The sequence below is a fragment of the Amphibalanus amphitrite genome, unplaced genomic scaffold (assembly GCF_019059575.1).
Source record: "Amphibalanus amphitrite isolate SeventyFive unplaced genomic scaffold, NRLGWU_Aamphi_draft 000347F_arrow, whole genome shotgun sequence".
In the NCBI taxonomy this organism is placed as follows: Eukaryota; Metazoa; Arthropoda; class Thecostraca; order Balanomorpha; family Balanidae; genus Amphibalanus; species Amphibalanus amphitrite.
In genome coordinates, this window is record NW_024881842.1 from 529,666 (window position 1) to 541,960 (window position 12,295).

Genomic DNA, 12,295 nt, shown 5'->3' on the forward strand with positions numbered 1-12,295 from the left:
GAGGTCAAGGACGCGACTGAGAGGAGAAGGCAATCGCCGCTGTCAACGCGTATGTTTCCATCGATGGGTGAAGTTCTGCTACCTGCGTCGTGGGCTAGAATATGCAGCGAAGTATAGGGTTGTAGGTGTGCGTGATAGACTGAAGGTTCCTCAACCATCAACACTCACTCACTGATGACCATCGTCGTCGCCGCTAATACAACTGCCATCAGCTAGTGCCAATACGACGGCAATATCACGACCGGCCAGTCGCCGGGGCCGGTGGTGACCCCCTGTCATTTCCGCCGCCCGCCCCGCCGCGCACGACAAATGGACAAATAAACAGCAGGTGTGAGCGCTGCCGGCCGATAAACTGTGACAGACTGTCGGCATCGACGGCCGTCGCTGCCGACGGAGGCCACTCGGCGCGCACGCGCCGGCCGCCCGGCCCCATTGTGTATGCATGGGTCTCGTCTCCGGGCGGCTCAGATGGAAATAGATGCCGGGGAATGTGTGGCCGTAAAGTTTACTCGGCGGATTCCGGGAGTCGTCACTCCTCGTCCGGTCTCTGCCGCCACCGCCGCCGCCGCCGCCGCCGGGGTGCGGCCGCGGTCTTTTTCAGGGTGCAACTCGCAATTTCGTGCCTGTCGTCTCAGGCAGTCGCTGACGAGCGTGGTTACGTCAGTCGAACGCCAACAGGGATGTGATTGTTCGCGGCCGCGAGCGATGGCTATCGGCGAGTTATTCTGTATGATTGGTGCTGGCGTGACTTTCCCATGGCAGCCCAGCTGTGATTTATGGCCAATGACCGGCTCCAATCATTGTGTGCACTGATGGCGGCTGTCACAGTCTGCCCTTCGCCACTCGAGTGGATGAACTGCTATCGTGAAACCACGAGCACCATTCGACTGCGAGTCGCTCTATTTCCGTCCGGGTGCTGGCTTATTTCCAGTTGACCCGACCGTTGGGTTTCGTCGTTTACAGCTCCATCCTGCGGTTCAACCGGTGAACACTAGTCTAAACAGGTTAAAGCCGGCTAAGCAGCCCAGATGGATGTCGCTGTGGGTTTGGTGGTGGATTTCTCAGTACTCGGCCTCACCCAGTTGTCAGAGTTGTTCCCGATTTTCTCCTCGCCGGACTGAATACGACGCAGCGGGCTGAGCTTTGGGACGCTCAGATGCTTGGAGTGCAATGCTTAGCTGGTCTCTGGTGCTCCGGAAAAGATTAGGTGACCGAACTGGTTTAGGGCAGTCTGACCACGATAGATTCAGTGAGGTGGTGCATGTAGAAAGAAATCGATGCAATGTCTATGACGCTCGGCTAATCCAGCTAAGTGTTCGGATATGAACTTCGATGACGTGGGAAGTACTTTTGAGCTTATGACCTTGATCAATTAATGTCCTTTTTGATACCTATTGTTTAGGTTATCGTTTTGCGATGGCCTTCCCTTTTCCTGTGCTGCCCTGTTCAATCACGTTCTTCTTGTCCGTTCGCCATGGTCGTTCTCTTTCCTCTCTTCTCCCTTTCTGGGTTGCAATGATTCGAGAAGTGATGCCGCCTGGATGAGTGGTGGGATACCTCCAGTTTCTGTGAAATGTCCCTTGCTGATGGATAGTTCGATTTTGCCGCGTCGTTTCATGATAAATGATCTAGATCGGACCGAAATGTCCGACGTGACAAATGTTTGCGGTACAATGAAAAGTTTTGGAGGGCGCGGTCAAAACACCTCACAAATTGATAACGTTTGACAAGCAATTATATAACCGGACAGAGATCTGTGGCCATTTTGTTGTGGCACAGAAGGCGGGGAACAGATCTCTCCCTGCAGTCGCCCTTGGGCCGTGACCGTCCGGCCAACGCCCAGTGCGGTGTGCGGGGGTGTTGACAGGCTCACCACGACCGCGGGTGGGGACAGGGCCACCGCCGACCCAGCCCCAGCCCGCGGCCGCCAAAGATCCCCATCGCCCTCTCTGTGGACACGATGATCGCATTAAGATAGGCCGCGCGGACGACAACGCAGCGCGCATGCGCAACTGGATTATCTCCAACCCGACCGGCAGCGAGTCATGACAAAAACTGGTTGTGTTCTGCGGGAAATGTTATAATTTCATATTATGTAAGAAAGCCAGTGTACATGGTTGCTGAATGATATTGCTGTACAATTCTGAGAACATTTTGGCACGGGTGGATTCGTTTGACTTTGTGGAGGATTATTTAAACGGGTTGCAATCAGAGAATCGCACATGTTGCAGTTGCATTAATCACAGCAATGCATCAATGGTGCTATTTATATTATTTTACGTAAATACTATCTTGACATAAAATTGAAAAGCAGAAATAAATACATCGGGAATGGGCTTATCCCTGAAACGCTTGAGCGATAATTAAGCTGTTGCTTATAATGAGTAGCTGATTGTCTTACGTCTTATCGTTTTCAGATGTTTATTGACATCATGTTGGGATCTATGATTCGAAGCGACACCAGCTGCTCGCCTTTATCTTCATCAAACAGAAAACTCTCAATGTCCTCATAAGTAACGGATGGACAGCCTGCCATCGGCACCGTTGTCATATTTATAGTCGTGAGCGACGGCTTCATTTGACAGCGGAGGCCGGCTGATGTCAGTGGGACCGACGTGATTCGGTAGTCTTTATTTTCCGTCGCCAAACAGAATGACTATCGGACACACAATTTGATCCGCGTGCTTACAGTTGTTAGGTTAAAGTCTTTTATCAGGCACTATGGCTGTGTTGTTTGGGGTTTTCAATTATTCAGCAACTTTATTTCACAAACGAAGGTATTTAAAGACATCACTTATACGGGTGTGTTGTGAAAAGCACGATTTACGTGTATGGAGGTCTGATAAATTTACGATGCATCACATGAACGCCCACATGTCAGGGAAAATTCAACGGATGCCACCAGCACCGCCGCATTAAACGCCACGTCCAAGTCGCCTATGAGCCTGATTAAGTGTTTCTTAACGTTATAAGTTTGTATTATGTCCCTTGTCTGAGAGTAGCTAACATCCCGCGGCTTAGACCCCTCCGAGTTGACACGTGCGACGACCAATATGCCTACATTCACATTGCGGTACGGGTGGTGTGGACTTATGTTTCGGAGAAACATTTTGTTTTCAAGGACGTTTTGAACTGATTAAAGTGGGCTTGCAATTTTAGTATACAATCTGTGTCGCGGCCTAGATGGCTCCAAAGACCTCACAAACTGACCGAAACTGATCAGTTGGCCTGCGACTCTCTGCAGCCGGCTCATACGCCAGACAAGTGGCCACGATAACAGCCCTGTCAGGGGCCCTCCTGAACTTCGGTCACCGGTCACTGTCCAGTCGCCTCAGAACCCCGGCAGCGACTCGCTGTCTGGTCGAATGGCTGCAACAGCGACGCAATGCCAGGTCACAGCGGCCTGCTTATTTGTAGGTGTCGGGCCGATGTTGGTGTAATAAGGCAAACAGGGTAGTGAGACAAAGGCATAGCGCTGCAGTGGCGACGGTATGTCTGATCGAGCAGACATATGCGGTCTCTCTCTCTCGCACTCTCTCTCTCTCTCTCTCTCTCTCTCTCTCTCTCTCTCTCTCTCTCCCTCTCTCTCTCTCTCGACTGACGCCGGTGACCAGTTGTAACCGGTATGACCTGTGAAAATAATGAACCAATTATCTCTCCGCTCCTAATGTAGCTGACCATCAGATGATGTAGGCGATGCCGCGCACCGTCCTTGCGGTGTCCTTTCGCCCTTGTCCGTCGGGCCGCTGCAAAAACGCCATTGGACATGACATAGCGGCGTCCATTTTGATGAACTCGGGCCGCGTCCGATAAAACTGGTCAGATGGGACGGTCATAAATTACTTGTCACATTTTTGTTCGCATTAGACCCCGTGGCTGGCCTCCGGTTTCTTAGTCGCATACCTGACCACATCCCTGTACTCGTTCCGACATGGGCTGAGTCCTCTACGAACCCTTTCATCCAGCGGGTGACCTGACCTGTCTCCCCCAAATGGTTGTATTTTTTCGCAATACATTATCAGTGTCGATGTGCATATGCACTCTATCTACGAGTGCACTACATTATATGCGATTGAAGAAACTTTGTTTTTAATTGAGAATGAAACAACATCACACATCACCTCAATCATCTGTACAGTTTCCTTTACCAGCACTTGCCGGGCTGCTCCCTTCCCTCCCCCACCATAGCCCCATCCACCATAGATAGGACCCCATCTGGCCCCTATCAACCCCATGGACCTCCGAGGCCCCGCCAGCCGGCAGTGGCCACCTCTGCGTCCCTGCAGAGCATGGTTCTCCCTCGGGCCCGGTTTGTTTCTGCAGTACGGCGGCACGCCGCCGCGGAGGGCCGTGCTCGCTCAGAGCACGTCACCGTGGCGTCACGGGGCCACGACGTGGCACGTGATTCGTGACATGGGGTCACGACGTGGCACGTGATGACAATGTATGGCCACGACACCACTGGAGAGGGAGTGGGTATGCTAGTTGTAGGCATTCGGTTAATTACAACAGGTGTTCTGCACAATCAGAGTAGCGTTTGTAGCGGCTGGTAATAATATTCTGAGTGAGCCTGTTGCTGCTGACTGATTATCCTGTGTAACAATTGGACTTCGGTAACGTTATTTGATTTGCTACTTGATAGGAGAACGATACTCGTCGACTCGGCCGTCGCTTGGTGAGGACGAGAAAACAATCAATACTAATGAAAAATAAAACAATTGTGTCAAAGTGCGCAAACACATGCATTGTCAAATTATCAGAAAGGAAAAACTGCAGCCGCACCTCGGTACCGTCATTTGTTGCATAGGCGGCGGAACGAGGGGGGCAACGGGGCACCGTGCCCCCTTTGATTTTGGCATTTTAACCCTCGCATGTGTAGGGGGGGGGTCGGATGGACCCCCCCCCATGGTTTTTCGCGAATAACTCGCGTAAAAAGCGGCCGATCGCAACGAAACTTTCAGTACCCTCACATTGATCAATTTTACACCTACTCTGAAAATTTCATGACCCTGACCCAAATGACCTTTGACCTGTGACCTCTTTTCCGAGACCATGTTTGGCCGGAATCGCGATTTGGCGTACGTCGGCTCGCATTAGCCGCGCGTTTGCAAGCTTTTCGTGGTTTCAAACGTTCAAACATGTGATTTGATGCTGCTCCCATGCATTAGGGTGGGTGTCAAGGTCACCTGAAGGTCAGGTCAGGTCATTGACCTTTGGTGACCTCGGGTGACCTAAGTTCACTTTTTCGAGTTCTACATGTTTCTAGGCTAGTTTTTGGAGCTGAATTCGAATTAAGCAGCCATTGGAACATTTACGAAGTAGTTTTGGTGCCTTCGTAACATGTTACGAAGCTGTCAGAGGCGGTTGACACGTACTACGAATACCCGTCACGACGCCTACTGGTTGACCTGACCTGACCTGACCCGACTTGGTCTAAATGCTTAAAGACATCATCTGTGATCAAAACTAACACGATATTCGTGATCAGCACCCCGAAAAACCCCTTAGCAACCACACTTTACGACTTTCTAATAGGTCCCGATTTTCCCGACTTTGGGTCATTGACCTGACCTGGAAGGTCAACCAATGACCTAGGACCTTAAAATTGGGTATCATCGGCTTCCTCTCGTCACGGGCAACACGCTCGTTTTTCCGCGAAGCTCTAGGTCGATCAGGGGCCAAACGGCAAGGGGGGGGTCCAACCGACCCCCCCCCCTACACATTAGAAGCTGGAAAACGCCGCACACATGCGAGGGTTAACATTAGCCGTATGGGTGTTGCATGGAAAGAATGGGACCAAAAGTCGTCAGTGCCCCCCCCCCCTCCCTTCATTGAAGGTGTTCCGCCGCCACTGATTTGTTGCAGCAAATACCAAGCGACTTCTCAGAGCTGAATGAGCCCAGCTCAGCCCCGATCTAGCAACCGCTCGCTGGTCATCTGGCAACCGCCCGGTCATCTGGCAGCCGCCGATGACGTCATGACGCCGCATGACGCAGTCTGGAAAATTGCCGATTAATGATGTCAACTTTTCGGGTGTTTGAGTTTTCCGGTGCTCGGTGCAACCGGGCACCGGAGGCGTCATCGCAGCCGCCGATGACGCCTCCGGTTACCGTGTACGTCGCACTCATTAGGACGGATTCAGAGCTGTCACTTTGTATACAGCGGCTGAACGTCTGCTAACACATGGTGTCACTGCTCGTCTGCACAACACGCCTGGCCTGGTGCTGCCCCATTGGCACCATCACCACTGGTGTCTGGTCTGGTGACGGCTGGCTCCGCCCTCTGCTGGTCGGTGGAGCTTGCTGCTCGCTGTACAGACTCCGTGGAAAGGCCAACTCGGAGGCTGTAGGTCCCAGAGGGTCTGTTACATTCGTGTTTGCGTTCTCACACGTGTGCTGCCAGAAGCTGTTTATGTTTCATCTGAGTCCCAAAAGGCTCTGCTTTTTAGGCGAATAGCGCTTGAATAGGCAATTAATGTCGTATTGTTCAAAGTAGATTATCAAAAACATAAAACATTATGCATAAGACTTCTGGTGAGTTTCATCGCTGCGCAATAAATTACACAAACGGAAAATTACCACTATTTTGCATTTTCACTGCTGCATTGCAAAGAAAGGGTTTTGCAACATTGAGCATCGTTTATTATTTTCCAAATCTAGCGGCGTGCAGCCTGTCAATCGAGGACACATTACAGCATTCCCTGTGGCGTCTGGGGCCGGCGCACCCCGCTCTGACACGAGTGACACGCCCGGCTGGGTCACGTGTCACGTGTCACGACACTCCCGCGGGGACGCGTCACGGGCCGTCGTGATGACGTCGTTCTCCTGTTTGATGTATGCCGCGGTTGGCGGTGATGATTCACCGTGTGCTCGGCGACGGGCTGAGTCCCCTTCTTCTCGATTGTTCGAGTCAGCAGCCTTTGCTGATACTCAGCAGACCACGCTCTATACTGCCTGCGGCTGGTTGCCCCGTGACACGGGTCAGTCGTCGGTGGATGTGGCGGTCAACTGACTATTTTCCTAGAATCACTCGTCGCTCAACTTGGCCGAACCAACGAGCTCGCAACTCTAACTCCGCGCGGAGTATTTTGGCCGCTTCGGGAGAAAATGGTCCGGCTTCCGGTGACCTGAGTTCAGTTTACCGGAGCCGTGCCCGGTCGAACTACGTCCAAGTTATTCCTGTCTGAGACCGTCAACACGCGCCTCGAAGACGACGTGCCGACCTGGCTGGCATATCTGACGGTACGCCGCCGTCCGTCGTAGAGTCCGCAGTTCGCACGACTCCGACCCGAGCAAGGCAGTCATAAAACACTTCAAGTTGGTCCGTAAGTGCTATTCTGGGCACGACGCGCGTGACAACTTGACATTGAAGTCGTCCAACGGCGGACACTACTCCGAGTTCAATTGCACCGTGGGCAGGTCGGGCTTACGTCGGAAGAGATCCACGTGAGCTGCAGCGCGTGGGGGCGATGCCCGCGTGGGTCGAGTGGAAAGACGGCGTGGGCTCATTCAAACTCACTCAAACTCACCGGCAGGGTTCCCAGTTCATTCACGGAACGCTGCTCACGACGGTGAAGGGGGATTTCTATATCGGCGTGTCCAATACTTCTGCATGGAGTATTGTCTTGTCGAAACAGTGCTCACGTCGTCTGGATTATCGACGCGTCGGCGCGTCGCACCCGACGAGAATGGCGATGCGCCGGCGGCTATAGCCATCGGTATTGTCCGAGGACCGGCTTCGTCGGTGCGCTGGAATGGAATCGCCGAAAGCGGGGCGAGTATACGCGGACGCTTCATCGACCAAAGACGATATTGTCATGTGGGTATAGTCAGTAGAGTATGTGCACCAGTTACTAAAAATATCGCGAAGAGAAGGGTGTACGTAGCAAAATGGATATCATTTATCACGACGAAAGTTGGACGGAAATGGGCCTTTTACCTGTTGACATGAACGGATCGCTTCTGATGGTTTTGAGGCCAGCTCCATAGACTAGTGAGGGATGGCCGCAACGGTGGGGATTCACTGATCGCGTGTTGCGCCGATATTACTGCGTGCATTGTCTGTGGAGCCGGGCTCGTGCTCCTTTGGCCAGTCCCCGAGGCCACCCGCCCCCTCCCTCCCCACGTACTGACCTGGGATCTCCTGATGGACACCCCGCGAACACTGCACCCCGCGACTCGAGCTCTGTCAGCGGCCGAAAACAGACGGATCTACTCTCGGTCGCCCGTTTTTCCTCCACTGTCCCGGCTGTCATTTCCGCTTACAAATGTCTCCGGCTCAGTGCGAGAGCTGTGCACGTCGGGACAGGTGTGCAGACAATTACTGGAAACGGCCACGGAGCTCTGGGAGACTGAGTGCCGTAACGACGGCAGGTCACGACAGGGCACATACACCGAGCGGTTAGTTTGGATGCTTACATGGAGAGCGATGGTTTTTGTGCCCGGTCATGACGTGGGGCACACGATGCTTAGTATTTGTAATGGATCCAGGGGCCGCCAGGACGAGTCAGCCCCAATCCAAGACACAAATCGGCAGTTAAGTTTTGGGAAAAATTAATTAGTGGCTTTTAAACTCCGTCATTGGCCTATTTATGGTTCCGTATAAAATGGACACACTGGGGTTAGCAGATTTGTTTTATGGTTTTTGGATAAGTACACGTAATAATAGCCTAATAGACGTACTAAGTTTCAATATCCACTGCCACAGATCGAATTTACATGATGTTCCGTGTCACAGATATTCAATCATACAAAATGGCTGGTTATGATGTTGGATTTCTTGTTATTACACGTAAGACAATTGTCCATAACAATCCTATCGGTGGCTGCTTCAAGTAGCACAAATTAGCACTTGGGTGTGTGGATTGGGTTATCCTATTAGTGGCTCTGTTACGGCTCTCTAATTAACCTGTCCATCATGGCTGCCGAGGAAGCCAATTGTAAATATCGCATGGTTAGCGCAACTAATGGTGCGCCGGTATGGCCTAAGTGTTTTCCATAACTTAGATTTGATGATAATGACTGCAGTAATGATAGCCCAAACCGAGAGTTTCACTAATTCACTGACCGCAGCTACAGCCCAATTTAACTGACAGCCAGCCGCTCAGCCGGGGGACAGACCGGCTAATTTAGTCGGCGGCTTCGTGGAATTCGGAAGAGTTTGGGGCAGTTGTATTCCGCATTACTTTGGCATTTTATTGTTTTGCATTAAATTGATGTAAAAGCTTTACATTAGGAAGACATAAAGATAAAAGTGTAGTTTTACGTCAGGGTACAAGATTTCATGTTAGAGTAGCACCGTTTGATGCTAATTTACAACAGCTCTCTGTCGTACTAAATACGAAGTTTGTCGTTTTATAGCTGCTGACCCTATTAGCAAACGGCGAACCCGTTGATCGCAATGTTACACCATCATCCTGTCAAAGCGGTGTTCAAATGTTCGGGTGCAGTTGGACCAGCAGAGACCGTAATAGGCTGTTCCAGAGGCCAACTTGCCCGGCTTCATTCCCAAACAGCGTGGCCCATGGGCTGTTTCCGCCGGACAAATTGCTAGTAAAGCGGAATTGGAAAAGTTCTCGACGTGGATGGGGGCTGCCCACTCGAAACAGCCAGGCAGCCAGTCCGACATCGATCCTGCATTTCATCAGCCGTTGAAAAAAAAAATGTTTCGAAAAAAAAAGAGAAAATAAGCTTCCACACTCGTTCAAAGCAAGTGCTGTGTTTGCGTGTTTCGGGGAGTTAAGTGACCGCAAAATATGTTATCCCGTTGAACGACTTATAAGCGTAAAAACTAAAAAGGACATATCCTTTGTCTGGGTCACACAGCAGATCACCTGTCCGGACACGGAAAACTCCGAGCTAGCCCGATGACTCACCAAACAAAGCACCTGGTTTTCTGACGTTAGCTTCGGGCGCGGCCCAGCCATCACCGGCGTGTCGATTGCTTTCTGTGTTATCGGCCACGTTATTTTCCAGGGGTGGTTATTGCATCTAGCCACGATCGGCCCGACCCAGCAGTTGATGCAATGTGACCATGCCATTGCCCGATGGCTACCTGATTTATGATATTGCTTCTAGCTGTTTCGAATGGTTGCACGAGAAATAGCGACAGTTTCGGAAATGTAATACGGTTAAACAGCCCCTGGCGGCGAGCGTTTGATGCCGTGGTGGAAAATTTGCCGCCGAGTATTTGCATGAGGCTATGCTGACTTTGAGCGCCTGTAATCGACTGTGAACGGTGTGTTATGGGTCGGTCGCTGCAGCGAGGAGCCCCACGTGGCACTGTTGCGCCCTCTCACTGTGTGGGATTTACTGTGGACTTGCGGAGCCCTGGGGTGGAGGTATGAGGGTGGGTGTGTCGCGTAAACGTCAGCCGCGCCCCTGTGAATCATTTGCGCCTCAGCACAGCCCATGATAAGCGCCATGACCTCTCTTGGTGCCCACGGACAAACTCAGCTCGACGGGAGCGCAGCGCGCATTGTCTGCCTTTCCGGCGCTCAAAACGTGACGCTACCTCCGCTGTTATTGTTCACCCACTTGAAATTCCATCGGCATCTCCGGCAAACATCATTTAAATCCATCTTCAGCGCCGCTCGTCTATCCGATAGCGTTGCGGCAGCGCTTCCCACACACACACATCAGAGCTAATGTCTGGAATTAAAATGCAGCCCTGCATCTTGTCTGGCGCGCACGGGTGGCAGGATCCGGCCACACCCGGCGTTATGGTCGCCCCCTTGCCAGCCTCGGGTCGACCCGGACCTGGCGCCGGCGCGAGACAAAACAGCGCTTCTCGACGACCCGGCCTTGAATGTAAAGCAGGCATATTCGTTCTCCCGTGTCATCGTACGTTATTGAATGCTATTATGGCGTCACGGATGCGAAGTGCGCTCCGTGAGTGAGGTGCGACGCCGGGGCTGCTCAATGCAGTGGCGGAGGTATGAGAAATGATGCTGAGCCATGCGCTCTGTGGCGATAGTTTGGTGGGGACGAAACTCCGGGTTCAGCTGGGATTGGTTGAGGTGGGCAGTGGGAGACAGGTCCGGAGTCGGCTGGACTGGCTCATTCGGTGCAGTCAAGGGCAGCATGTGATGTAGTCAAAGGGCGAAGTTGATTGGAGACATGCTGGAGCGACGCCATGTTTCATACCACATCCATGGGGCGGCTCTGGCCGCGGATTTTTATTGTGAACCAAGTTTTTTTGTGTTAATGTAAGCAGTTTACAGTATGATAATGCTGCTGCGAGGTTGAAGTACCGATTAGTCTTTTTGCTGTATGGTGCTAACAGTGGTTTTGTTACGATATTCTTGGTATTTTGATTTCTGGATGGTGTCTCAAAACGGCTCGCAGATGCACTCTGTCATCATTTTTTCGTCATCCTCTTTAGCAAAGCAGCTGTCTTGTCTGACAGCCTACACAAGATGTGGGAGCATGCGAAATGTAAACCTGTGCGGTTACGTAAGCATTTGACCACGTGTATGTATATGTGTTCATGTGTGTGAAATATCAGGGTTGTCGGCCGATCCCAATATCAGGGTTGAACTAACAGGGTTGAGCGATAATCTTCACCTCTATACGTGATTTAAATAAGTTAATGTCCCTGCATGTCCTCCTCATTTTAAACATTCCCCTCGGGCTCGACAGTCTCTTACAAGTCAAGTCTCTGTGACAGCCTCTGTGCTCAAGATGTCCCAGTCCCTCTCTGCTGGCCGATGTCGTTCCCTTTTTCAGAAGCACCCGTTGACTTGTGCCCAGTTTTCTGACCCGTCCCGTCTCTTCTCTTTCAGGGGCATCCAGTGAGGTGTGCCAGGCGGGCTCGTGCTGCTCTCGGGACTGGGAGCACGGCATTCGAGACGTGGTCCACAGGGAGTTCCGGCGGCGCCTGGTCGACAGCACCGACCAGGTCAAAAACCTGCTGCACCTGCAGGTCAGCGCCGTGCAAGGTCAGTCAACAGGGGAGCTTAGATACTGACCGGCGAGGGAGATGTCCTTTGCTGGTACTTTCGTGTGGGGAGTATTGCACTGTTGTGCTTTTAATGTGGAGTTTAGATGTTTGCGAGTCGTTTGAGCACGAGTTTATTTCATTTCGTTTTGTGTAATTTCTATTAAATATTTCGTATTCATTCAACAAAGGTTAGTAATTTGTACGTGAATACTGAAGGGTCGCATAACAGGTCAACTTTGTACTGGGCTAACCACTACCCAGGCATTTTTCCATTGCTGTGAACACTGAACACACTTGTGTCCTAGTATTTCAGCAGAGCATACGTAAGCTTAAGCTCAAAGCCACACGACATTCT

At 51.6% G+C, this 12,295-nt stretch overlaps 1 protein-coding gene across 1 annotated transcript in view; it reads left to right on the plus strand.

Annotated features, from left to right (window-relative positions):
• The window catches only part of LOC122389183 (glypican-5-like), a 109,528-nt gene that overhangs the window by 41,046 nt on the left and 56,187 nt on the right, over positions 1-12,295 (plus strand). The window contains exon 2 of the mRNA XM_043380949.1: positions 11,783-11,938. Within this exon, the coding sequence (XP_043236884.1) occupies positions 11,783-11,938 (156 nt within the window). The remainder of the gene's footprint in view (positions 1-11,782; positions 11,939-12,295) is intronic.